This window comes from Marmota flaviventris, chromosome 3, assembly GCF_047511675.1.
Source record: "Marmota flaviventris isolate mMarFla1 chromosome 3, mMarFla1.hap1, whole genome shotgun sequence".
Taxonomy (NCBI): domain Eukaryota; kingdom Metazoa; phylum Chordata; class Mammalia; order Rodentia; family Sciuridae; genus Marmota; species Marmota flaviventris.
In genome coordinates, this window is record NC_092500.1 from 81415845 (window position 1) to 81443136 (window position 27292).

General features: G+C 38.0%; 1 protein-coding gene across 1 annotated transcript in view; it reads left to right on the plus strand.

Annotated features, from left to right (window-relative positions):
- The window catches only part of Tmtc1 (transmembrane O-mannosyltransferase targeting cadherins 1), a 267820-nt gene that overhangs the window by 24048 nt on the left and 216480 nt on the right, over nt 1–27292 (plus strand). Inside the window, exons 3-5 of the mRNA XM_071610020.1 lie at nt 2992–3065; nt 5515–5691; nt 9147–9350. Coding sequence (XP_071466121.1) covers nt 2992–3065; nt 5515–5691; nt 9147–9350 — 455 coding nt within the window. The remainder of the gene's footprint in view (nt 1–2991; nt 3066–5514; nt 5692–9146; nt 9351–27292) is intronic.

Genomic DNA, 27292 nt, shown 5'->3' on the forward strand with positions numbered 1-27292 from the left:
GGGTCTGCATCCCAAGAAATTATTTTCTGTTCTTGTTGATGGATTCTTCAACACACCATGGGCCTCAGGTGCTCTCCTGATTTGGGTGATATTGTTTTTTGGTGCCCGAAATGTCACCTTTTCTCATTTCTCTCATGAACTGCTCATCTAGCTCTTTGGGGACCTTTTCTCAGAAGCACTTAAAAATTTAAAAATCTGTATCCCATTTTTTCCTTTACAGTTTTATTTCTTGGACTTTAAAATATGAAGAGAAATACACACATCCTGTGAGGCAGAATAATACAAGTCATCTGTCTCCCACTCCACTTCCATTCCAGTCCCCTTTTGAAGTAACACATTTTTTGAAATAACTTTAAACTTAATACACAGAGTGACTATATTTTTATCTAGACTCACTAATTTTTAATGTTTTTCCACATTTGTTTTATCACTCTTCCTCTCTTTCTCCCTCTCTGTAAAAATATTGTTTTTTGAAACATTTGGAAGGAGTTGCATAATTTATACCCCTTTGCATGTTAATAATTTAGTTGTATGTTTTCTAAAACTGAGAGTATTGGTCATAATTTCTCGGTAGTCTCCTTTATTTTGGAACAATTACTAATCTTCACTGTCTTTCTGTTATATAATTTATAGATGGCAGTATGATTCAGAATTTAGGTTGAAGTGTCTGTATTATAAAATGTTTTAAATACATTAAATTGTAATATATAAATGTTATTATAAAATTATAATAAAAATATGCATATTGTGTTTTATAATTTGTAACATAATTAAAATTAATAAATATAAAAAAGCATTATAAAGATATAACATATTATATGTAAATACATAATACATAATGTATAAATATTTAAAATGTATGAAATTTAATGTATTGCAAATATGTAATATATGCATGCATATATATAATACACTTATATGTGTATACTTATATACATATATATGTTTACTTATATGTGCATATTATATATGCAATATTATGACAATAGATTATTAAAAGTTGTAATTAGTAATCATGATGTAATATAAACCTGAATAAATTAAAAGGTAATAAAAGTTTAGTGTTATAAAATACTAATATAAAATTTTATATAGATTTTATATATTACTATATATGATATATTATTAATTATCATATTTACTAGCATATTTATATCTGTTTTTATAGAATGATGCTGTGAGTTTGCTTTGTTTTTTTTCATGATTATATTCAGGTTATATATTCTTGGCTAGAATATATAATGTATAAATGAGGCATCCTTCTCAGGGTGGTGATTTTGATTGCCTAGTGAATGTGTAATGCAATGTAACACATTATCTCCATTATGTAATTAATTCTTTTTATTTTTCTAGAGAAGTAGTCAGTGGGGAAGATGTTGAAGTCATGCTAATATCTCTCACTTCAGGAAACTTTACTGTTCTAGATTTAGCATATATTTTCAAAAAAACTTTAAAATTTGTTTTTAGGTAAACATGACAGTAAAGTATATATTGACATATTATACATACATGGAATATAACTTCCCATTCTGTGGTTGTACATGATGTGGATTTTTTCACATACGAACATAGGAAATATGCCAATTCATTCTACTCTTTCCTATTCCCCTTCCCCCTCCCTTCCCTTCATTCCCCTCTGTCTAATCCAGTAGCTCAGTGGTAGAGCATTTGACTGCATCTATTGTTTTATTTGTTTTTGTTTTTGTGTTTTGTGATACTAGGGATCCAATCCAGGGTAGTGCATATGCTTCGCAAGCACTCTACCACTGAACTACACCCTGCCCTATTGATATTTTTGGTATTCATGCTCTATCTAGCCTTTTCTTTTTGGCAGCAAAAATGTTTTTTTCACCTCCCTTATTTCCCCCACATTCATTAGCTTTTCAGTGAAACCAGAGCTCTCCTTCTTTCCCATCCATTTGCTTGCTCTTGGTAGGCATGCACTTCTATATGTATCCATTCTTTCATTATTTGTATATTAAACAAATGGACTCACAGGTTTCTGTTTTCAGTGGATTATAATAAATCATGGTCCTTACTTATTTTGATATTCAAATTGTCTCAGGTTTGGTCAGTGGGAGCCCCTTGTTGCTGGCTTCTGTGACCTTTTGACTTTAATTTTTTAGGTCCTTTTTTACTGCTGTGAGAAGATGATAGAAACTTTTCTTGATTCTTTCCACCCTCATCTCAGTAATCAGCCCTTTTTCCAAGGAGCCAATGTTCTCTTGAATGGGGACTGATTTTGGGTGTGCCAGGAAGTTACTTTGCTACTTTTTAGCCAGTGCAGTGGCAGATCTTAGAAATATGCACACGTGTGTGCACATGTGTACACACACCCACACACATACACACACAGACATACACATAAACTTGCATATGCATATACACAATTGCATGAACATATACTCTGGTGGAATGATTGTTAGTTCAAACTTATTCCCTTTCTTGTCCAAAATATTGATTCCTCAGCTTACTTGTTCCTTCTATTCTATAAATATATAAGTATCCTCTGCTTCATTACCACTGTGGTATCCAAAGATTAGGAGTGTCACACATTCCATTACTGCTCAAAAGAATATTTATTTTATTTTTATGATACTGGGGATTGAACCCAGGTCTTGTATGTGCTAGGCAAGTGCTCTATCCCTGAACAACACCCCAGCCCTCTTTTTAAGATTTAAAAATAATAATAATAAATGAATAAGCTTTGATGCTATAAATTGATCCTCTTTACAAGAGAAGTTAAAAATAAAGTTAAGCATGAAAATCTTGCCACTTCTTCTTTTTCTCCTTCTGTAAGCTTATTGTTAATTCTTACTGATCAGAGGTAGTTAGTCATGTCAGAATTTGAAGAATAATATGTATTCTATTTTATTATACTATACTATTTTGTACATGATATTATTCATCTACAAACAAAGACATTTCTGTGAGATTTTTCTGACAGAATATTCTGAGTTTTTGAATTTTTCTTTGTGTTAAACTTCATAGGTGGCTGGGATTGTTGGCAGAGCTGACGTGTTAGCGTGTCTCCTGTTCCTGTTGGCCTTCCTCTCCTATAATAGGTATGTATGGCTCAGCAAGCCCTCCTCTGTGATTACAGCCATGCTGTGTGTGTAGAGTGAGCATCTGCTTGGAGAGAAGGGAGGCTTCAGGGTGATACTGTGCTCATGAGCTCCAGGGATAAAAACTCTCTTTTTATCCAATACTGGCCGGTTGTCTCTTCTAGCCCCATGCTGAACCATATCCTATCATTTATAAAAGAGTATTTTCCCCCCAGTTCTAGAAATCCAAGCTCTTGCTTCTTGATTCCTTTTACTGGTAGTTTCTGCCTGAGAATGGAATTTGGAATCTTAGCTCTGAGCCAAAATATACTGGGCACAGTGTTCTATTCTATTTGCCTATGATTTGCTTAATTTCTCCTTTTCATTTTGGTCCTGATTGTTTCTCCTCTTTATCATCTTCACCAAAGTAGCTCAAAGCTTAAAATAACAAGGCTAAGCAGAAAGTAGTGTTTTTCAACTATAGTTGTACAATTTATAATCCTTTCTTTGAAATACAGACATTCTTTGCTTTGGGAAAACAGAAAGCAATAAAATAATTTTCTGTTCAATTGTGCCTTTACTCTCCAAACCATGAGATTCTTACTTGATTTGTGACATGTCTACATAAGGCAGGAGTTGAAAAGAGAATGTGGGAAAGGGTAGAGTGCTCAGAGTGTGGCCCAGGAAAGCGGGTGGGTGGGTTAGTCATGTCACCTTGCTCGGTGGAGAGAGGCCTGGTTAAGGATTTGTGAACTGTGAACTTTTGATCAGTTCATTGACCTGTGATCTTTCGGAGTCCAGTGACTGAGGAACACTGTTCTAACCCAGTGGTTCTTAATTAGGAGTGATTTCTTTTCATTCCCCAGCCACCATTCCCCCACTCCCTCCAGGAACATTTAGCACCATCTGGAGACAGTTTTGCTTGTCCCAACCCAAGAAGTGCTTCTGGCACCTAGGGGTAGAGGCCAAGAATGCTGTTAAATAAACATCCTACAATGCACAGGATAGGCCCTGCAGCAAAGAATTATCTGGTTGAAAAATGCCAATGGTGCTGAGACAGAGGAACCCTGTTATAAACCAATTTAGACCTTGGATCAAGAATGAAATGAATCAGCTTTTTTTTTTTTTTTTTTTTTAAGGGCGGAGCATTCTTTTTAGTGCAATATCCATCTCCAGGTTCTGGCTTTGCATTCGCAATCATATGAACAGTATAATAAAATCTTAAAAAGCCCAAATTTAACAATGAATTGTTTCCTTTTTACTCTGGTGTTAGACAGGAATTACTCACTTTAATTTAAACTTGTTTCTAGGGCTTTTTGTGTGTGTTTGATACATTTGGGAAAAATGACTGATTAGCCCTGCAGCCTGTCCATATTGGTGTGATAATGAGTCTTATTATTATAGGTTGGACGTGCATGCCCTGCTTACCTTTAGAAATTTGAGCTGTAGACAGAAAATGCATAGAAAAATGCACAATTACTGTAAATTCTGCATAAATCTTATGTAATTATTCAAAGATGCAATAGTAAGAAGAAGATACCACAAGAAGTTTTAGCCTTTACTTTAAAGAAATAGGATCCCAGGGTTGGCAACTGTCAAAGAGAACAATGCTATTTCTTGGGGTCAATTGTATTTTGTAAGGTGGAAAGAAAGACTTTTATACCACTACAGAATTTTTGAAAATTTCTATTGGAGATTTAATCGAGAAAAAATAACTTCATCTAACACATGCTCATGGAAAGTAAATTTAAAAATATTAATTAGCAAAAAGAAAATTAAAATGTGAAGAATATTTGTTTTTCCTTTCCAGAGAAAAAAGCTACTATATTTTGGTATAATTAATTATCTACTGATTGCTTTGTGTATAGAACACCTAAAAACACTTGACTCATAATAATGTGATGATAAACACTTGACATGTAATAAGTCATTTCTTCAATGCCCCCAGTAATGCTAGACTCCCATTTCACACATAAGGGGACCAAAGCACAGGGGGCAAAGTAACTTGCTCTCTCACTTCTTTGTTAACTGCAGAGCTGTGATTTGAGCCAGAGACCATGGCTCCAGAGCTCATGCAGGTTGTTTAGTAACCTGTATTATTCACCTACAATGTATTCACTTAATGTCTTCTTTTCTCTCTAACTATAGCTCTATGATGACATTTTAAATGACTTTTGAATGTTCACTTATGACATACCATATTTTATCATAATTTACATCCATATTTACATACTATTACATGCCACATTTTATCCTAATTTATATGTACCATAATTTAAGTACTCAAATTGAGTACATTAACTTTTTTTCATCTTAGTAATTTTAATTCCATGATGAATACTGTGGAAGAAATCTTGACTCACTTAATTGCTTAGGATGCAAAGAAATTGACTACCTTTTATCTTTTAAGGTAATGTTTCTTAGTGACCCACATTTCTTAATTTAAAAGAACATCCACCTTGTTTTCCAGGAGTCTGGATCAGTGTTGTGCTGGGGAATGTTTCCCTCCCACGGCTTCTCCCTTCTTCTTGCTGCTCAGTTTGTTTCTGGGGACCTGTGCCATGCTGGTGAAAGAGACGGGAATCACCGTGTTTGGAGTGTGCTTGGTTTATGACCTCTTCTCCCTCTCCCACAAGCAAGACATGACGTAAGTCATTTTAAAGTTCTGACATTAGGCGCTGCCTAGGGAGAAAATGACTGAAAAAACGTATGGTTTTCCACTTCCGTTTAAAAAATATATAAGTACTTTGTCTCACCTTAGACCATAATACAATAAACATGACTTACTTCATTAAGATAAATGCATTGTATCTGTTTAGCCTCTTCACAGTTTTATAAAGTTCAATAAAGACTATGCAATTTTGGGTGGTCCCAAATTTGGAATTGAAAAGTATCTTTGTTAACTGCAAGTTCAGACTGCTGGGTTGTTTTTGCTGCATCCTGTTGAGAAAAGCTTGATTCACACAGGGAGGTTACAAATGCTAATAGTTTTGACAGCTTGCTTTGAATCTCTGAATTCAAATGAGAATTATCCACCTAAGAGTACTGCTCACTTGGAGCCTGTTTTCTCTCTCTAGTAGTGACAGTACTTAAGAGTTTTAGGAAGTGCCTCTTAAAATTCCATGAAGAGCGAGTTGAAACCATATAGGAATACTTACATGTCATTTTCCAGTTAAAGAACAAGCTTACCTAGTAACCCATTTTCATTTAAAAACTTTAAGTCACGTTCATTTTATTCAGTGGTTTGTAGATAATAAGAATCACTGAGGCATATTAAAACTTCAAGTACATACCATAATTTTCTTCCTCTATCAAATCTATAATTACTAACTTTAATAATTTTACACATAAACCCTATTTTTCAGTAATCATAAGTCCCTTATTTTTGAACTTTTAAAAATGTAGCTAATTTATTCTTCTGCTTTGTCAAATGAAGAATTAAAAAAAAAAGTCCTGTTTCTTTGTGCCATTCCCTATCTCTTTATACTTCTTAACATAAAGATATGAGCAACACTATTGAGTGGCAGTGGGTTGGGGTGAGTCATTTAATTCTGATCACCTTTCTGCCTGGGAAACTTGGAGATAATTTAAATACAGTCTCGCTCTCTGTTAGCTCTCTGCAATCTCAGAGACATAAAAAGAAGGAACCCAGTGATCACCCTGTCCAAGCTCCCACCAAGAAAACTGGGAGCCGCAGGCCCTGCTTGACTTAGGCGAGAATGCCTTTCCTCTACCTTTACAGCTCATGGGAGTAATCTCAGTTGCCTGCCCCACATTTTGGAGAACAATCTACAGGTCCCTCTTGCTTCCCACTTCTTGCATCACCTCATCTTTGTCTCCAAACTTATTCCTGCTTTGCCTCACTGACAACATAGGGCTGTAACAACTGATCACAGATGCACCTTCTCCTGTACACCAGTCCAGAGCTGTTTGAATGCCCTCACTAAAGTCCTATCTCCTTTGGTCTTGGGATTCTTCAACTCTCTGTTGACTGCCTTCCTTTCTCTCTCCCTCCTGTCATTGTTGAACCAAGCTTTTCTCAAAAAGGATAATTGTCTCTTTTCTTTCTTTAATAATCTGCCCTCATCATACAAACTTGCTTGAGGTTCCATGGAAGGAGTAACACTGATGATATAGAGTTTCGATTTGTGTACACAGCACATTTTTTAGTCCTCAAACCCAGCAGCACTATGTAATTGGAGGAATTTTTTCTTTCCTTCATGCTTTTGTCCACCCATTCAACCCATAGCTTATTCTGTGCCTGAACAAGAACAAGACAGAGTTCCTTCCCTCAAACAGCATAGAGGCTGCTGGGCAGACAGACATCAAACAATTACACAGGTGATTGATGAAAGGCGGTAGGCAGGATATGGGAGCATTTGACAAGGAGACTTGGCCCTGGGTAGTTCGTGTGCCTTGAGTGCTGACTGGGCACTAGGTTCTGTGCCACACCATTTGCTCTCAGCGACTGTGGTCTTCATTTCACAGAGGAAAAAGCAGGCTCAGAAAGCACCTCCCCACAGCTACTCAATCCAAGTGCAACCAGGATTGGACCCACATCTGATGTGTGGCCCTAGAGCCATGAAATGATCTCTGAGCACCACTGCCTCTGTGGAAAGAGCACAGGACAGGGATTTAGGAGACTGCAGGATGTCTCTGCTCACGCTCTATGAGATTCTTGACACCAGCTCGGAGATTCTGAGCATTTGGAGGGTCATGAATCTCTTTGAGAATTTCATGAGGTTGTAAGAAGGCACACATGCACTGAGTTGCACAGATCTTTAGGAGTCTGCCCCCTCTTTACTCTTTATGTGCTCCTTTAGAATAAGCATCTTGGTGCTAGGTGGTCTTTCCTTGTGTTATCCAGCAGCAGAAAGGAGTCATAGAAGTAAATATTGGAAGCACTTTCCTTTCAGAAGAGTAATCTATTCCTAAACCTTGGTTTGGACTACATGAATGGAGTAGAATTTCTTTTATTTGACATCACCTTTAGGAGGAAACATTTAAAGGAAAAGTTCAACCCATGAAAGTTAGCTTTTCTTTTCTTTCTTTTTTTTTTTTAAAGTGAGGATGTAATTTCTAACATGTAGAAAATGACATTCTCTGACCTCAGTTCCTACCCTCTTTCTGCAAAGATAAACATAATTCTGAATTTGACACTTTTTATTTTTAGGGCATTATTTCTTATATATACACAGTGAATATCAAGTCATAGTATTTTGAAACTTTTCATGAATGTTATCACTTTTGTTTTTCATTTAGCATTAGGCTTTTTAGATACATCAGTGTTGATGTATGTAGCTATATTTCATTCATTTTTACTGCTCTATAATGTTTAATTATCATAATTTAGCCATCATTCTAATTTTGTAGTTCAGGCTATCCACATTTACATTTATACTCTTATAAACTGCTGCAATGAAGTTCTTGTGCATGTGTTCTTGTGCAAATACATGAGGCTTTCTCTCTGCCACAACTGTTGAAGTGGAGCTGCTAGGTCAGAAGCATGTTCACTGGTTCACATCCTGAGTCATTGCTTGTGAAATGACTATAGCGGTCATGGAGAATCACCTTTGTTTCATATTCTCGGCATCATTTGCAAGTATCTCACTTTTAAATTTTTGTCCATCTGGTGATTACAAATTTTATCTCAGAGGATTCATAATAGAAAATGTAATAAGAGTACATCAGATGGCCCAGCTATTAACATTTATTTGATAAGATCATCATAATGTCTAATCCTGAATGAATACCACCAAAATCAAATATTATGAGAAGACCATAGTTGGAATGTGAGGGGTAAGGAAGTGTGTTTGTCTGTGGGTGCCTTGGTGACCACCTACGGGGGACTAAGTTCTGATTAAAATAAATAATAATGTAATTATGTTTTAATATATATATATATATATATATATATATATATATATATATATATATATATATATATATATTAGTAACTACCAGAAGCAAAGGGCTCAGAGACTTGGGAATGGTTGCTTCTAGGGAGTAGGACCTGGGGGTTGGGGCAGGGTGCTGGTGTTTTAGTTGCCAGCCTGGTCATTCCGTTTGACTTTGTTTCTCCTCCCTTCTGTGCACAATTAGGAGCAACGGGGTCATCCATCAGCATAGCCTACAGCAGCCTGGGAGCCCCCAGCCCTCCTCACTGCCAGCCCAGTCCCACCGGGAGAACGGGAAACAGCGGTTCCCTCACAAAGGAGCGTGGGGTGGCTGCCATTCCTCACTTACACCAGCACCCAAGAGCAGTGGATTCCCGGTGTCACCACGAGCTGTGTGGTCCCTGATGAGGTACTGGCCTGGGTTTCTTGGCTGTGCATGTTTTCAGCGTCCAGTATCTTATAGTGCCACCTGTGATGCTGGAAAAATAAAGCCTTGAGTCGACTCTTTGAGATCCCCTTCTCTCCACATTTCCCTCCTTTTCCTTTCCTTCTCTCCTTCCCTTCCTCCCTTCCTTCTTAGCCTATATTAGATTGGATGAGAAAGGAATAGCTAGGGGATGCAGGGTGGTCTGTGATACCTCACCTACCTTTTTTCTGGGGGAGGAAGGTGCTCTCCCACTCCCCCCTCTCTTCCCTGCTCTTTTTGTTTGCCATGAAGTTAGTACAGCCCAAGTATGGGAGGAAGTCCAGGGGACTCTACTCCTCTAGCGTTTTAGAAGATGCAGGAAAATTGAGTATGAAATGTTTATTCTTTTTCTTTCTTTTTTTGAATATTTTAACTTAGCCATGAAAATTAGCAGTATTTTTCAGCACAGGTGTGCTCAACTAAATTACATTGCTTCACAAATAGCTCAAACCATGGGCAAGTCAGAATTTAGCACACATTTGTTAAAAGATATATAGACATTTCACAGTTTTAAAGGGTTTCTTTGAGCAGTGATTAGTGAATTGCCAGTCCAAACCACAGCTGGTCTGAGGCGCTAATACAGGGGAATGAAGAGGAGACCTTTACAGGGCGAATACAGAAGCAGAGTAGTGAAATACTTGATGGGTTAAGTGTGGCAGTATCCTTATTTAGATCATTCCAGGGGAAAGTCCCTAGTTAGAGATCAGTTGATGATTTCTGATTGGTTAAGCTAGAGTTTCATGTTGCCATTTCCTCTAAGTTGTGCTTTGGTTTGCTTATGTAAAGTCCAGGGTGCTAGAGCAGCCTCAGCTGAATGGCCTCCCAATTATTTTGACATATGGAACTTTTGTTCATACTGTTAACACTTTACTACTTTAGATTCCTATTCTTATTTTTCTGTGTGGTCCATTAAAACTTTATCCTCTCAGGGTCTTTGTTTTTAATAATTCCCAGTTTTGGTGATCTCTCCAACCCCCTTCATTCCTAGGGACTGAACCCAGGGCTTTACCCATGCTAGGCAAGCTCTTTACTGTATAGCTACAGTCCTAGTCTGCTTTGCTATTTTTAATTTTTTAACACTCATTGATTGTTTGCTTGCTTGCTGGATTCATTAGTGTCTACTGAGTGTCTGACATGAGTCAGGCAAGTTCTAGGCACCAGAAATGTCCTAGCAAATATGGAGAACTAGCTGCTTGCTTTTGTATGGCCTTCCTTCTGGAGAGAAAGACATACAGTAAACACTCAACAATGAATGAACAATGTGAATGCTAAGCAGAGTGTGAAGCTGGAGGTGATGAAGAATTACTGGTGGGTCTGGGGAATTTGGTTGGCAGGTCAGGGAAGGCCCCTTCAATGCTGAATGAGGTGAGGAGCCAGCCCTGCAAAGATCTGGGTAGAGAAGTTTCAGCTTGAGAATGATGAGAAAGTGGGATATTGTTGGGGGTGGGCAGGGCCCAGGAAATAAAAGGCCTTATTTGTCATAAAAGCAAGTGCGGGTTATACTCTGGATTCATTCGGAAGATGTGTTAGTTATTAGTTGCTGTGACCAAAATACCTGACTAGAACAACTTAAAAGAGGAAAAGTTTATTCTGGTTCCTAGTTTCAAAGCCTTGGTTGGCCGATTCCATTGCCCTGTGCTTGAGGTGAGACAGAACATCATGGCACAAAGGCATGGTAGAAGAAAGCCACTTCAGCTCATGGCAGCTAGGAAGCAAACAGAGGGAGAGGGAGACAGAGGAACCAGGACAAGATATAGTCCATGCCATGCCCCCTGTGACAAACTTCTTCTATCTACCTCCACCTGCCTATAGTTACCACCTAATACTCCATTCAGATTATTAATCCATCAAGTGAATTAACCCACTGATGAGGTTATACCCTGTATGATTTAACCATGGTCTAAAAGCTTAACCTCTAAATCGCGCTATACTGGGGACCATTGCTTTCAAAACACGAGCTTTTCCAGGGGCATTTCTACATCCAAACCATAACAGAAAACATTGGAGGTTTTATTTTAAAAATGTGGAGAGACCTGATTACATTTCTTTTCAAAAGGTTTTCTCTAGATTCTTTGTGGTGCATGGTGTTTGGAAGGCAAGAGTAAAGAAAGGAAAAGGCTTAGGAGGCTTTATATGGCTGGGTGAGGAAAGAAAGGATCTTGACTGAAGGTGAGAGAGAATGAGATAAAAGAATGTGGTGACTTTAGGAGATATTTTGAATATGGGATGTACTGATGTTTGGGATGGGGAAGAGGGAAAGAAAGGAAACAAGGATTTTCAGGTTTCTGGCTTAAACAGTTGGGTGGATGGTGGTCTGGGTTACTGAGAAGGGAAAGCTAGGAAAGAACTGAACTGAGGTCTCTAAAAATTGGGAGTAGATAAAATTAAAGCAGTGTGCGAAATTCCTGAGGAAAAGGAAAGAAGGGTGAAGGGTCAAAATGTTGAGAAAATCTGGACCTGTTGTGGAGAGCCATGGAGGAAAGGAATATAAAGCAATTGGGAAAATTGCAAATTTCTTTTTCTTTCTCCTTCCTTCCTTCCTTCCTTCCTTCCTTCCTTCCTTCCTTCCTTCCTTCCTTCCTTCCTTCCTTTCTTTCTTCCTCTTTCTTTCTTTAACAGAAGGCAAAGTAGGAGGAAAAGGGAGTTAGGAAAGGGTTGGAGATTATGAAGGTGGGACAGAAGTTAGACTGCAGTGTGACTGTGAACTTCATGAAGGTAGAATCATGTTGTGTTTGCTTACAGTGGTGTCCCCAGTTTCAGATGCAGAGCCTGTCTAATAGCAGTTGCTTAGATTTTTTTGAAATGAATAACTTAATGAGTGTGTTATGTTTTAGATATGAGGTATCCCCCAAAAGCTCGTGTGTAAGATAACACAAGAAGATTTAGAAGTGAAATGATTGAGTTATGAGAGCCTTAACCCAATCAGCGCATCAATCCCCTGATATGGGTTAACTGGGTAATAACTAGAGGCAGGTAGGGTGTGGTTGGAAGAAGTAGGTCATTGGGGGTGTGGGTTTATATTTTGTTCCTGTTGAGCAGAGCTCTCTCTGCCCCGATTGCTACATCTTGAGCTGCTTTCCTCCTCCACACTTTCCGCCATGGTGTTCTGCCTCACCTTGGGATCCAGAGCAGTGGAGTCAGCCATCTATGGACTGATACCTCTGAAACCCTGAGTGCTGAATAATTTTTTCCTCCTCTAAAATTGTTCTTGTCCTGTCTTTTGGTTATGGTGGCACAAAAGTTGACTTAGGAGTGGATCATGAGAGTGTATAGAATTCAGCAGAGATGAAACATCTTTTAATAAATTTGAAAATGAAGGAATAAGGAAAGACATGTTAACTAGAGAAATGTTTAAATTTCATGTGTGTGTGTGTGTGTGTAGATTACCTGTAGAGAGGAAAGACGCAAGATGCTGGAACAGAAAGGGATACAATGACATATAAATACCAGTGGGGTGCTATTTACTGTTTAATAACTGACCTTCCAAAGGGGAATTCTAATTTATAGTGTTTGCCAATTTACATATAAATATTTCTAACATGGCTAATTTCAAGCACAAGTGTGACATCACTGATGAGATTGGGTTTGCCTGCCATTATGCAGTGTTTCTACCAGACAGATTTAATAGACATAAAGTCTCAAGAGCATAGGTAACAGTAAAGTGAAGTGACAAGCTTTGAGTCCTTACTAACTTTGCTTTAAGGGCAGTTTATTTAAGTTTATATAATTTAATTTTCAATAATGGTTGTTTTTAATAATCAGCTTATAAAATTTCTGACAACATAACAGCTGTTCCAACACCCCAATGAAGAGGGTCCTTCAGGGGGTGGGAGAAGATTTTTATCTGTTGTCTATGTGTTGTCCCACGCACCATCACTGTATCTGCCGAGCGTTGATATTGTAATTCCCACTACTGTGAGCAAACTGAGAATCTTAAAGGTTAACAAACTTTGGTTGGTCCAATTTACAAAGTTAGTATGTGGTAGAGTTGGGATTAGAACCAAGGCTCCTTGACTCCTATACCTGCACTTTGCCTCTTGCCACACTCTGAAGTTCACAGTTGAGGACTTAGCTCTGAAGTGGAAGCAGACTCTGATATCATTCTGCGAGGGGCTGTTCCCCGTTGAACTCTCATGGGTAGAATGATTCTTGCAGTCATCCATGTGTCCACAAATGAGACACCTTGATTTGCTTGGACATTGGTGCTGGTACCTTTGAATTGGGGAGAATTTGGGTGCTAACACATGGAGTTTAGTGATGTGCTTTTGTTGGTTACTTTTTATTTTTTCAACTCTAAGCACCAGGCTGTTTTGAAAAGGGCAGTGGAGAGCCGTGGACTGCACATCCAGAAGTAGGCCACCAAGTTAATGTGTTTCTGGGCAAGGACCATTTCTCCTCCTTGAGAGTAAAAGTTGTCATAGATTTCCTCTTTGGGAAAGAAAAGTGCCACATATTTAGATATAAGTGTGATTAGTATTAAAATTTTTTTTGAACAGTATGCTTATGCCTTTGTCAGAAAGTGATCAGGTAAATCAAGAAAAAGTTCAAAGATGCAATCCTATTCCACCATCTCTGATTCTGTAGATAGAGCATTTAAATCATGGCTCTATCACTTGATTCTGAACCAGTTATTTTACCTCTGTGAGCCTACATGTAGCACACTATTCTCAGATTGGTTGTCAGGATCAAAAGTAGTGTGTATCACAAGCATGTAAATCTGGTCCTGGTCTACCATGGCCCTCCACTGAGCAGACAACATGGTTTTATTATTAGCTTGGTATTGTGAATACTGTATTATTACTCTCATGTGGGTTTCTGATCCCCAGGATGTATTGTGCAAGTGATGAGCCTTCAGGGAATGAGTTTGTATGGGAGTTTCATTTTTTGGTTGAACTTCTGCAACTTTGGTTGCATACATTGGTATGGGCTAACAAAAAATTGGGCTAACCACTATCAGGTGAAGTGTTTTTTCTTATTTTTATTTTTTTCAGAAATTATCTAACACAGGAAAAATTCAAACTCAGGGAAATCCTAATGGAAGCTATTTATTTAGTTCCCTGTTTTAATGTGTGATTTAGTAATTGTCCTATAAGTAGAAAGTATAATGAAAAAATCTTTAACTGAGCATATATACCCTGGAATCAGATGGCATTTCAGTTGATACTACCTTTTACTGAATTATTCTGTGTTAAAAGAGAAATGTTTTGTATGTAAACATTCCTCCCCATCCCACCCTCTTCAAAACATCAAATTCATACACGGACACACTTTCCGTTTCACATTAGAAAGCTCAGTGAATTCTAAATGTTATCCTGGGCTGGAGGTGTGGCTCAGTAATAGAGCTCTTGCATTCCTCATATGAGGACCCTGGGTTGCAGCCCCAGCACTGAAAAAGTAAATAAATAAATAAATAAATAAACAAATAAATAAATCTTGTGTTCATATTCTTGATTCATTTAATATGTAAATAACAGTGACCACTATAGGCATTGAAGATGATGAATTCTTGGATGTTTCCTTTTTTCTCTGTGACCCTGCAGGTCTATTATGAGCCATTCATTCAACAATACTTGCTAAGCACCTACTGTGTGTTCCTGGCATTATTTTTGGTGCCAAGAAGTATATTTCAGTGCCAAGAAATAGCAGTGAAATAAACAAAACCCTGCCCCCATAGAACTCCACTGAGTGATGATCATTATATTTTTGCTTCAAAATGGGCTTGTTTTCTTTTACTCTCAAGGAGTGTGTCAGACCGTAGTTCTATTTTCACTTTAGTGGATCTTAAAATTATTTCTTATAAATAACCTTGTACATAAGGATACAAACAAAAGAACCAATACAGATTTAAGACTAGAGAAGAGATTGGCACTATAGTGAAATTGTAAGGTAATTAAATTCAGGGGACTTGGAGAGGCATATAAATATTGTGTGACCTTCACTGATGAAATGGGTAACTGATCTTTTAAGTGTCATTTTAATGCTTTATTTCTGTAGGCTTTGCATTGCACACTTTTCCCCCCAAAGTAAGGAATGCTGTACAAATTGAACTCCTGAGATAGGATTCTGAACTTTTATGCCACACACTCATGGTCCTGTGAGGAAGGCAAAAGTGTTTTAGATCATCATTAACAGCCTCACGTTGGCTATGACAGTAGCTCAGAGCTAGTGAAGTGAGATTTGCAGGTGACAGGAAAGAAAAAAAACTTGTGCTAAAAGCCTGTAATATTGATGAGTAATAACTGGATTCGCTTCCTCTTTCCCCCTGTACACTGTTGCCATTGATTGATTTCAGATGAGCCATTTTTCAATCTCATTCAGCTCCTGCTTTCATAAATGGAATGACTGTATGAAAAGATGCGGAGTTAACTAATGTGTCTACACAAAAAATACATCCAACATTTAAAAATGGAGTGTATATTTATTTAAGAGTTCTCTCATCCCTTACTTTAAAATCTTTTTATGAAAAGTGGAAACCTCAGTGATCATGCTAAGAAGAGGAAGCACCTCATAGACACCAAGCACCTCTTGGACGTACACATTAACCTAGATTCACATTAAAGAGGTTTTGCAAATTCTTTAATCACTACTTTGTTTAAAAACCTGGGCCACATTTTGCCATGGAATCAATGTTTTTCATTGGTATAAACCCTTCAGTCATTAGATGGTAACTGTGATGGATTTGGGGGAGGTAGGAACATGGTGTTGGCAGACCCAAGAAAGCAATGACTTTCAGACTGCATTATATAATGATGACCAAACCACCTGGCATAATTAAAGATATTTATTGCCAAATAACGTTATAACAGTTTATGGCTAAGGTGCTATCATATGAACATAAGATCAAAATGAAATCCTGTTCTGATCTTTGCCCCATATGGACCCCAAGGTTTTTCATAATTTGTTGACAATAGCTTTTACAGAGACTTAATATGTACCCTTAATGTGTACCTGGGTTGCAGGTGTGCTCAGGGAATGTTAAGGCACTGGAGGAGGGAAGTGAGTGGTTATTGCAGACAATTGTCCTTTTATGGAGAAGGAAATATTTTACTGGCAAGGATGAGCAAATGGTGATGTCTGCTATAGGACTAATAGAAATGCTGAGAAATTTATTTTGAAAAATACATAAAGCACTTAGTTTTAAAAATACTGAGTGTATCATTTAGTGTTGCAAGGCTTCTTAATTGGTAACTGTGTTTTTTGGGACAGTGTCATTAGTGTGTGTTTTATGTTCTTTGGTCGGTTGACATAGACAAGCTGGTTTCCCAAGTTCCTTTAGTCATTTTTATTCTCTCAAATATGCAACTTAGCAGAAAAGCATTTTCTTTGGTGGAGAAAGAATGTGAAGATAAGTTTTTTGTTTGTTTTATTCTATTAGTTGAGAGTGATACTGTTCCTTCTGAACCAGACCCAGAGTGCGTGCTAAGACCAGAATTACCTTGCTGAGTTCATCCAAAAGTTTATTGAATTCTGATTTGATTCTTGAACTGAGCTTAGTAGAAGAGCAGATCATTTCAATAAAGTATTTCTTGGCTTCATTCAGAAGTTAGCACTAAAAGCTTCTTCCAAATAAATCACATGCTACGAAGGCAAAATTCCTTTTAATTTATGAATAGCAGTCAGTGGAGTTTCTAACTGCTGACAGTTCCTGGTTCGTGGTTCATTCTGCTTAATCTAGTTTGGGTACTGATTCTTGGCAATCTTGACTCCCCTGTGAATTTCAGTTAGTGGATGCTCCCGTGTTTTCCTTCCTCAGTGTAGAGCAATCAAGCTTAGGCATCTGCCTCCAACAGGATGCACAGGGACATATGTTGAAAGAGAAAGCTATTAGAATGTAGGCATTTCTGGTTGGCATGAAATTCCCTCAGTGTCACAGTAGGCTCTGGAACAGGATCTCAGGTCTCCTGCTTTTCTGTCACCTCAACAGACACCATCTGGAATCCTCAACTTCTGGTCTGTGCTGCTTGGAGGATGACAGCTGTGACTTCAAGGCCACCAACCAGCTCTCCTTTCTTTTGCAGAACAGTCAGAGCCCTTAGGGTGTTGTTGGGAGTTTGCTGCATTTCTTTGCTCTTTTGGTTAATGCCACTACCACCCACTTTAATTTTTTTTTTTCTCATCCTCTTTTTCAAGGTAACCTGCTGAGAATTTGGAGTGATTGCAGTAAAAGTAGCATGAGTTCATCTTGTAAACATTCAGAGAATATATAAATAATTCCTTCAGGAGGATGTTACTCTAGGCTGGGTAATAGATCACTGTGGTTTCAGATAATTAGGTGGGTTTGTTGTCCTGAAAATTGGCACACGTTTTAATCTAGATTTGCGGATTGTAGATTCAATGTGGCAGATTTTAAAAATATACACAGCCTGAGAGAAACATTTAAAAAAATTCAAGAAGAGTTTGGAGGGACATTTTGTTCAGCAGAAGGAAAACAGAATTGTAGAAGTGCAAACGATTTGAAAATTCTCTTATAGTTCCGAAGCTTGCATTCTGATCATGATTTCCATCAACACTGATCAACACTGCAGGTACCCCTGTAGCACGCACGTACTAGTGGCCAGAACCATGTAACAAGTGTTACACACACCTTACAATATTAATTCTTACAAAAATCTTTGAGATAGGCAGCTTATATAGTAATAAATAACATGGATTTCTACCAGAGTGCTAGGGTTCTGATTATGTGCCACTGCTTACCAGGTGTATGAGCATTTGCAAATTGTTTCAACCCTCTTTCCTGGCTTCTTCCTATGTAAAAACAGTAACACTAGTACCTACCCCATGGGGTTATGGTGACAAACAAATGAGTTAATACAAATGAATTAATATGTGAAAAGAGCTTATAATAGCTTTTAATTGTGAGTTTTCATAAATTTTGAGATTTAACCCCTTTCCCCCATGTTTATTTTATGCAGAAGCCACTGTGGAAGGATTATTTAGAAATTGTTTCCCTTCATAATCCCTCCCCCTGTTTCTGTTGTATTTATGATGGAGAGTTGTATAGCCTCGGTTAGACTTGTTTATAGGGTTTGGTTAGTTTCCTTTTGTGAGTTTACAATGTTTTAGAGGAAAACAGATTATAAATGGAAAGCATTCCTGTAGCAATGATGGAAAGTCCATCAAAGTGTGGCAAGGTAATAGAGTGCCTGTGATCATTATCCTGAACTGATGAATGCCATCCTCATTATTAGTTGTCCCAAAATTCATAGCTATTCTTTGCTTCTGAGACTGTTGACTTCTTTTTAATGAAATTTTTTGATGTATTTAGAATGACTATCATATAAAACATCACTTTAATAAATAAGTCATTAGTTTGAAACAATAAAGTAATGAAGACTTATTTTAATAGCATTTCAGATAATCTTATAACCACATAGGAAGATATATTTCATGTTACAGATTAATGCATTTTTAATGCTATTTATAGTATTCAAACCATAGTCTTTATTACTTCATAAGCTAGAAATGCTATTGATTTTGAAATCACCCTAAGCTACTGTTCCCATAAGGGGTCCAGCATTCAAGATTTGCCCTTTAATGACTTAACCTATACAATATTGGTCAAATGTTTAAAGGGAACGTAAGTATGGATTTTTAGGGGATGAAGGCAATTAACATATCATAACTGGAAAAAATGAAATAAATAAAACCCACTAACCTCAGACAACCAGCAGAATGGCATGGAGGGAAGGAGTTGTCTGTCTTTTATGCTAAGAGTTGGACATGCCCTGGGTAGGTAATGAATAACTGTTGTATTTCAGTGTTTGAGTGCTGGAGTGTTTTGTTCCTGACAGTTAAGTTTTCATACTTTGCATTTGGCTCTGTTAAGTGATTTTTCTTTGTGACTGTGAAAGTAATGTGACTTTGTAAAAGGAATAATGATCCCTACTGCAATTATGATGAAAAAAGCTTTGATTAAAAAAAGTAGTCTCTTTAATTATAAAACAGTAGTTTGGGTTGTCATGCAAAGTTCAGGAGAAGTAGTATAATTTTCCCTTCTTTACAGCTGCAAAGGACAGGTAAACCTTTCAGATACGTGGAGATTGGCAGCCAATTTCCAGCCATTTAGAAGCAGACAATAACAGTGTGATTATGGTTGAAGACCAAGAGAACAGAATGTCCTGAGCATTAAACTCTCATTATTGCTCCTCCCTTGTTGTTTATGAAGAACTCGAATAATATAGCATTGCTGATTAGTTTTTGTTTTTCTTTCTTTTTCTTTTTCGTTTGCTTGTTTTTGGAAGAGAATAGCTTTTTCCTTGCTAGCCCTGGAGATAAATAAAGGAGAAAACAGAATGGAGAGGAGCCCAGCTGATGGAAAACTGGGTTTTACTTGGCTTCTAAGTTGTAGTTCTTGGGCCAGTTATTTACCTCCCTGGATCTTGGTTTTTCTTATCTGTGAAATGATACAGGGGAGACAGGGGAGGGTGGTCTCATGTCACTTGATACTCTGTCTATGATCTTTTCTTCAAACATGCATGAAACTGCACTGTCATGTTTACTCTTCTTGTTTAATTGCCATAATCCATTGGCATGTGTGCAGTTGGAAGTTGTGTGGGAGTTGGAGGTTTGAGGTTGACTCTAAAATGAGATATCCTAATGACAGGTTCTCATGAGACACTAAACAGACTGTGGAGGATGTTTTGCTAGTGTGTCATTTTTCCTTTTTCCTTTTCCATCCTGGATTCTTGACTGCCTAAGTGCTTGGAACTTAGGTCAAATATATTGATGGAAAATGTCAATATTTATTAAGATTAAATGCATGTTGTTTTCAGCAGGATTATCCCAGAGGTTGTCAAAACTGTACATTTACAAACTGACTCTTGTTGATTCTTAAAAGGAAGTTCATTGATACATTTAATTAACATTTATTAAACAGTTATGATATACAAATGTTTTAAGGATCATTTATTCCTAAGCCACAGAACTTTATAAATAAAACTTGGTTAAGCAATTTGGGTTATTTATTGGTAGGACATACCGAAATCTCTATCACCCAAGGGTGTATAATGAGGCTGGTTTCTGGTCTCAGAACTAGCTAAGTTGACACATTTACTCTTTTTTTTGTTTGTTTTTTTTGGTCTCTTAAGGGCTTCATAGTCTTCATAATCTCTCTTCTGCTTTTGAAAAAAATTGAAATTTATATTGTTTTCCTTTTCTCCTCTTTTAAAAGATGGGGTTAATTTGACGAGTGCAGAACTGCCTCAACTCTAGCTTCATACAGCCACTCAGTTCAGTTCTCTGTAAGAGGTGAACTAGAGTTGCTGTGTCCTCACTCCAAATCTCAATAAGAGATTCTCATTGGCCCAGCATGGATTAGCTTACCTCTGAAGGATAGGGAAATCATACAAATAAAAGGATAATTTCTCTGGTGAATGCAATGAGAGAATTATGGGATATACAGGAGATGTTATTTTAGCCAACCTGGTAACTTTGGCTCAGGCTGAATCTTCATAGATGAAAGAGGTAGAACCATCTGCAGGCAGAGAACCCAGCATGAGCAAAGACACAGAAGTATGTGATAGCAGAGTGTGAGTGTGCACACATGTGTGCATGTATGTGAGTGTATGCAACTACAGCAGCTCAGGACACGAGTGGTGGGAGATGAGACTGGGGAAGCCAGCAGGAGTCCTGTGGTAGAGGAGGCTGGGAGTCATGCCAAGGGACTTTCATCCTGTAGAGGAAGGGCAACAGTGCAGTGGCATGCTTATCTGATTTAGATTCCTCTGTGGGAAAGTCTGCTCATAAGGCCAGATGGAGCATATTATTTAAGTGTGATAATTAGAAAATTCAAACCATTTGGTACTGTTTTGTTTTTGAGAGTGACATAATGGTAGTTCTGAGATTTTTACCATAATTGAATCCTGCATATTTGTGAAAGCTCAATATTTTCTGTTAAGATGGTCTCTTATAGATGTTTCTTTTTTTAATATTTATTTTTTGTAGTTGGACAAAATATCTTTATTTTATTTATTTTTATGTGGTGCTGAGGATGGAACCCAGGGCCTGGCATATACTTAGGCGAGTGCTCTACCACTGAGCCACAACCCCAGCCCAGAGCCACAACCCCAGCCCTATAGACGTTTCTTTATCCCTTTTTATAGTTTTATAATTTATAGTTTTCATATTTAAGAAAAGTTAACAGGAACCTCAAGGATGTGTTTTCTTAGCCCTCTACATGGAGAAACCATGTCATTTATCCACATCTGCTAATTGGTTTAAGCTTTCTCAATTTACAATTGTCTTCCAGGAAAAAAAAAAATAGAAAATAATTGCAACCTCACAGGATTGCTAATACCTTCCTATTATTCATTCAGTATGCTAAGTTTATAATTTTGATTTCCAGTTTCTGATTAAAATAATCATTTCTTCTTGTGTGTATTGTGTCCAAGCAGCTGTTATGTTTTGTACTAGAACAGATGATTACTTTTCTACATGGCAAAGAAAATGAGCAGATGCAAAGTAAATATCTTTTTCTGGCTTGACTGATTGGAAGCTCTGTAACTTAATATTGACTACATTTTCCTAAGCGATGCAGTAAGTGTGGCTCAACATCAGAAAGCAGCTACTAACTGCCAGGAATTCACTTTGGCCAACATAAATTCTGACCAAGTCTGTATCTCACATTCTGAGTCCTAGAACATAAATAGTAATAAACAGTTTAATGTTCACACAAGGAAAATAGTTATGTTGATTCAAAGCACCCTAGGATGCAATTTTCTCCAAAAGGGATTGTAGAGTTTCCCTCCTTGTTTACCTTTAATGACAATGGAGTGGTGATGTGCTCAGTGGTTGGGTACCTTGATCCTGGGAGTCATACAGAGGGGCTTTAGGTCTGAGATTTTTCTCTTAGTAGCAGTAAAAATTTGAATTGACTGATTCCCAGTTCACTGAAATAACTAATAATTATTATAAATGACATGAATCAGGTAAAGTACACAATTGGCACTTATTATTGCACACTTATCTGGAGATGTCTAGTCATTCTGCAGTTGAGCCACCAGTTTAATATATCTGTGTTGCTACTTTTCTATGTCTTGAAAGTTTGGGTTTTGTTATCATTATCTCTCTCCCATTGAGAGATGAAAGGGAGCCAGTATGGAATGTCAGGAGGCGAGTATGACTCAGCTCTTTAACTGTCACCATGTCCTTGGGAAGTAGGTCTTCCACCACATTTACACACTTGAAAGAGAGCTCAGAAAGGTTGCATAATTTGTATAGATTAGAACCCACATTCATCTGATGCACTGGATAGAACTCCCAGGATATAGAGGTCAAGCCTTTTACAGTATTTTTCGGGAAGGATTTATGAGCAACTTCTAGAAAGGCCCTGTTGTGGGGAAAGCAGAAATATCCTAGGAGCATTCATCTGTTCCCTGTGTCGCTGACTGACTCTTTTGGGGTCCAAGTGGCTTTTACCCACTGGGTGCTGTTATGGTTTGGAAGCGAGATGCCCCCCAAAAGCTCACTTATTAGACAATGTAGGAAGGTTCAGAGGAGAAATGATTAGGTTGAAAGAGTCTTAACCCATCAGTGAATTAATATCTAATGGGGTATATATTTTGTGTCTGGAGAGTGGAGTCTCTCTCTGTTTTCTGATCACCGTGATGTGAGCTGCTTCCCTCTGCCACCCTCTCCTGCCATGTTCAGCCTCACGTTGAACCCTGAGGAATGGAGCCAGCCTTCTATGTACTAAGACCCCTGAAACAGTAAGCCCTGAAATAAACGTTTCCTTCCCTACAATTGTTCTGGTCAGGTCCTTTTAGTCACAGCAGCAAAAAAAGCTGACTGAAACAGGTGCTGACGCTCTGCTTGGCTGTCAGACATGTCATCCTCCTGCTGCAGGTGAGTGGGCTTCTCTGTTCGGTGCACCTGGCTCAGCACTTTTCAGTAAGACATTCTTTACCTTAAGGTGAAGGGGATGTGTCACATTTCATCTGTACGCTGTCGTTAAATACGGTTCTTAGAAAGCTCTGTAAAGCAGCAGTGCGGTAGCTATACAATGATATAGATATGGTCTTGGGCCTCTGAATGGTACCTACTGGGTTTCATGTTGGAAGGTTGTGCTGCTCTGTTGTGAAACTTTCTGTGTGTGACATTTCTGAGTGATTGTGTGGTTTTTTTTTTGTGTGTGTGTGTTACTTTATGATTCAAAGTTAATGCATATTTCTAAAAGCCAAAGCAGTTTTTTCTTTGGTATGCTAGCATGCCATTAGTTTTTTATTTTTGTTTTTTTAAGAGAAAACAATCATAGTCAGGAAATGATTGCTTTTCTGTTTTTATTGATTTCCTTTGGCCTAAGAAATTAAAAATATTGAGGAAGAATATGAAAAATAAATCCATGTTCCCTTTTAGTCAGGTGTTTTCCAGCCTTTTTTTTGCTTTCCCTGAGGAATGAAGCAGAACTGGTACAGCGAGAGGTCTGTCTATCTAGACATTGCTGCTGGTCTCTTTTTCCCTTGGTGTCTCCTGGGAGTAGTCCCGTCCTGGGGTTCCCAGAGGGAGGCTGCTCTCTGACACTATATTTATCCCACATAAACTGTGCTTCCCCCTCTGGTTAATCTGGTCACATGATTGATTTCCACATGGGAAATGAATTAGAATATCTACATGGCAGGAAGAAAAGACAACCAGGGTAATCTTGAGGTTTCTTCTTGTCTTGATCTCCTTAACCCACTACAGGATGAAACAGAGCTGAGGGGTCTCTTTGAATCTGGGATAACACAGAGAAATCTAGTTTGGGAAAACTCTAAATTATATGAGTATCAGAGATTTGTTTTTTTCCTCCTGCTTTCTTGTCACCTGCTGCCCAGTGGGTGCTCAGCCAGGGAGAGGTGGATATGTCTCTGCTGACCTCCTGGTCCTGGATCCATCTGAGCCAAAAGTGACTCTTAGCTGTGCTCACCTCATCTTGGGAGGGTTTTTTTTTTTTTTTTCCCTAAGTTACAAGTGCAGTCAACTTTCTTCTGTGTCCACTGACTTTTATGCTGGTTTTATAAAATCTCATTACCTCAGTGAGTGTATTTTCATAAGTATTTATTAAACACCTACTAGAAGATGAGGTAATAGTTCTCTTATTGGCTATAATAATGAATTCCATTAAGTGACCCCCAGAATATATTGAGCATAATTTGTAATAATAGCTAAAATTTGACTATTTACTATATTTGCATACTGTTTTAAACATTTTACATACATTAATTTACTTTTTCTCATAACAACTCCACGTGTTTGGCACCATTATTATCCAGACTTTACAGATTCAGTAATGGGGACACAGGGGGATAGTAACTTGCCCTGCAAAAATTCAGCTAATAATGGAGAACTGGAAATCACACCTCTGTAGCCCGAATCCTGAGTCTTTGCTTTTAAAATCAATTCATTGTAGGAGAAGGCTGAAATCTCATACCTTTAGTAAGTGACTAAGTTGTCAGTTAAGGATAGCACCTCCCTGAAGAACACGGAGGGTTAGATGCCTTCAGAGGGTTCAGCTTTCTGAGCAGGTGTTACTCTTTCCTTCTGTCATAAGTTTTATCTCTGCCTGACCAATCCAGGTCAGTTTGGTTCTTGAGTCGAATGAGATCACAGCTGGTATGTGATTGGTTGTTTAAAACTATTAGATATTTTTAACCTGCAAGAGGCTAATGTTTATGACAGAAGCCAAATACTGTCATGAAGCACAGCTCACAGAAACAGATCCACCATATTATGTTCTGACTGTGTTTACACAGAGTTGGAACAGCCGCAGAGGTCCCAGGCAATCCTCTTAATCACAGTACAGTTTAAAGTGGCAAGAAATATCTTGAGGCAGAAGGATTCATGCCTCCAAGAAATATCCACCATGACTTCTGTTCTAAAACACAAAAGAAGAAAATAAAAAGTCCAAAATATTATTTACTGAAACTAGGGTAAAAGGGAGTGATATTGTGAAAAAAAAAAAAAAAAAGTTTTGTGAACAATTGCTTGTGGCAGACCAATATTAAGCACATGGGAAATGTGGTACATTCTGAAAGCATTTTGTTCAAATATATAATCTGTTTGGTTTGTAAAACTGTCAAAATAACTTATGATCCTCCAGCTTATTTATATAGGTCACCCATCTGCTTACCATGGCAGCCCAAAGGAAGGGTATATCAAACGTTAGGAAATGCAGAAGAAAGGCTGGAGTGGTGTCCTGGGACGGGGACAGAGGTTCATCCACATGAGAAATTATTGCATTTCTTATATCCCACTTGAAAAAATCGGAGCATGCCAGTCCTTCCTCAGGTTGGTAAAGGCATGCAATGCCTTACTAAAGAGGCAAATTCAGAAAGGTGTCTCAGAAGAAATAAATCCTCCCTGTGGATGTCAGACTTGTATTTTCCTGATGTTTAAGAGACACTTCAAAACATGAGAGAAAAAAGGCAACATTTCATTAGGGAAAGAAGTGGTTATAGTTTAAATATATACCTTTTGTCTGCTCAGTGAAAAAGCCGAGGCCCCAACATACATTTTAGGGCACATTCTGTACCTGGGCAAAGGAAAAGAGAACAGAAGACCATTATATTATGAAAGGTGCAGACACACAAGCAGTACTAGCAGAAGCAAGTTATTTTTCCCAGTGAGGTGTTGGATGCTGGTCTTTAAAGAACATTAAGTAAACAGTTTAAAGTGCATTAACGCACTGTGGAAACTGCCATTAAAAAAAATGGCCTTGAGTTGTCAAAATAAAGAAATGGGAAGCTTCCCAAGCAAAACAATAGAGTGAACAGAACAATATTGAAACAGGTGAAGAAAAGAGCATGATGTGTTGAGCACAGGAAAATTATTGATGGCATAGAAACAGAAAGACTGGCGAGGAATGAATAAAGAAGTAGCTCATAAGAAATTCAAACTCACAGTGAGGCATAAAGCCAACCTGATTGCAAATTTTGTCAAGTTGCATCCAGGAGAGGGAGAAGACAGAATGTGTTCAGGAGATGGAAATTTTCATTAAAATGTGTTAATTCTGGAAGGAAAAGAGATGTGATGTGGTGAGCATCTGGGACCTTAGCCTGACTCTTGTGCCTTCCCTCTACCACCAAAATGGCTGCCAGTCCTTTGGCATTAGGGATTAAAAACTTGATAGTAAATAAACAACTTTATAGAAGGTGTTAGGGATTTCCTGCTGATTGTGGCTTGTTTGTCAACCAGTCATTCTCACAGGTAAGGCACTGAGGTCAGAGACACCCTGGGCTGGCCCCCAGGCCCACACCACACCCTCTTAGGGTTCTGAGACCATGGGGATGGCGAGGGTGATGAAGAGTCTTGGAGTCAGAGTTCTGGTTCAGATGCAACTCTGCCAGTCTCCCCAGTGGTGACTGCAAGTTCTTTATCTTTCTAAACCTCAGTTTCCTCATGAATAAAATGGGAGTGATAATAACATTCACCTCACAGGATTGCCTTCAGAGTTAATTAGATAACTCTCAGTGCCTAGCATTCTGTGTTGAATTGCTGATTGCAATTTTATCTTTAAATCTCCTTCCAACATATCCAGATTGCTTTTATTGTTTCCATGTTTTACATGTCAAAAAATTGAGCTCAGAGAAAATAACTTGACAAGAGTACAACATGGAATCAATATGGGAATGTTTGACCTAATTCCTGTTCACTGTACTGTGAAATTCAGCATATATAAGAGAGGGTACTAGAGCATTATTGGGAGTCTGCTGGTATGAACAGATGTGAAGGACTTGGTTCTGGAGGGCCTTGGATATCATGGAATGACATGGCTGGGGAAGAAGCCAGTTCACATCCATGTTGGATGGCTGACTGTCCAGACGCAGATATCACTGAGATGTCTGCATGAAGGAATGTGGGAAGAGGTGGCTTCTATCTGGATGTTGTTTTCCAGATGAATAATTTGTCAT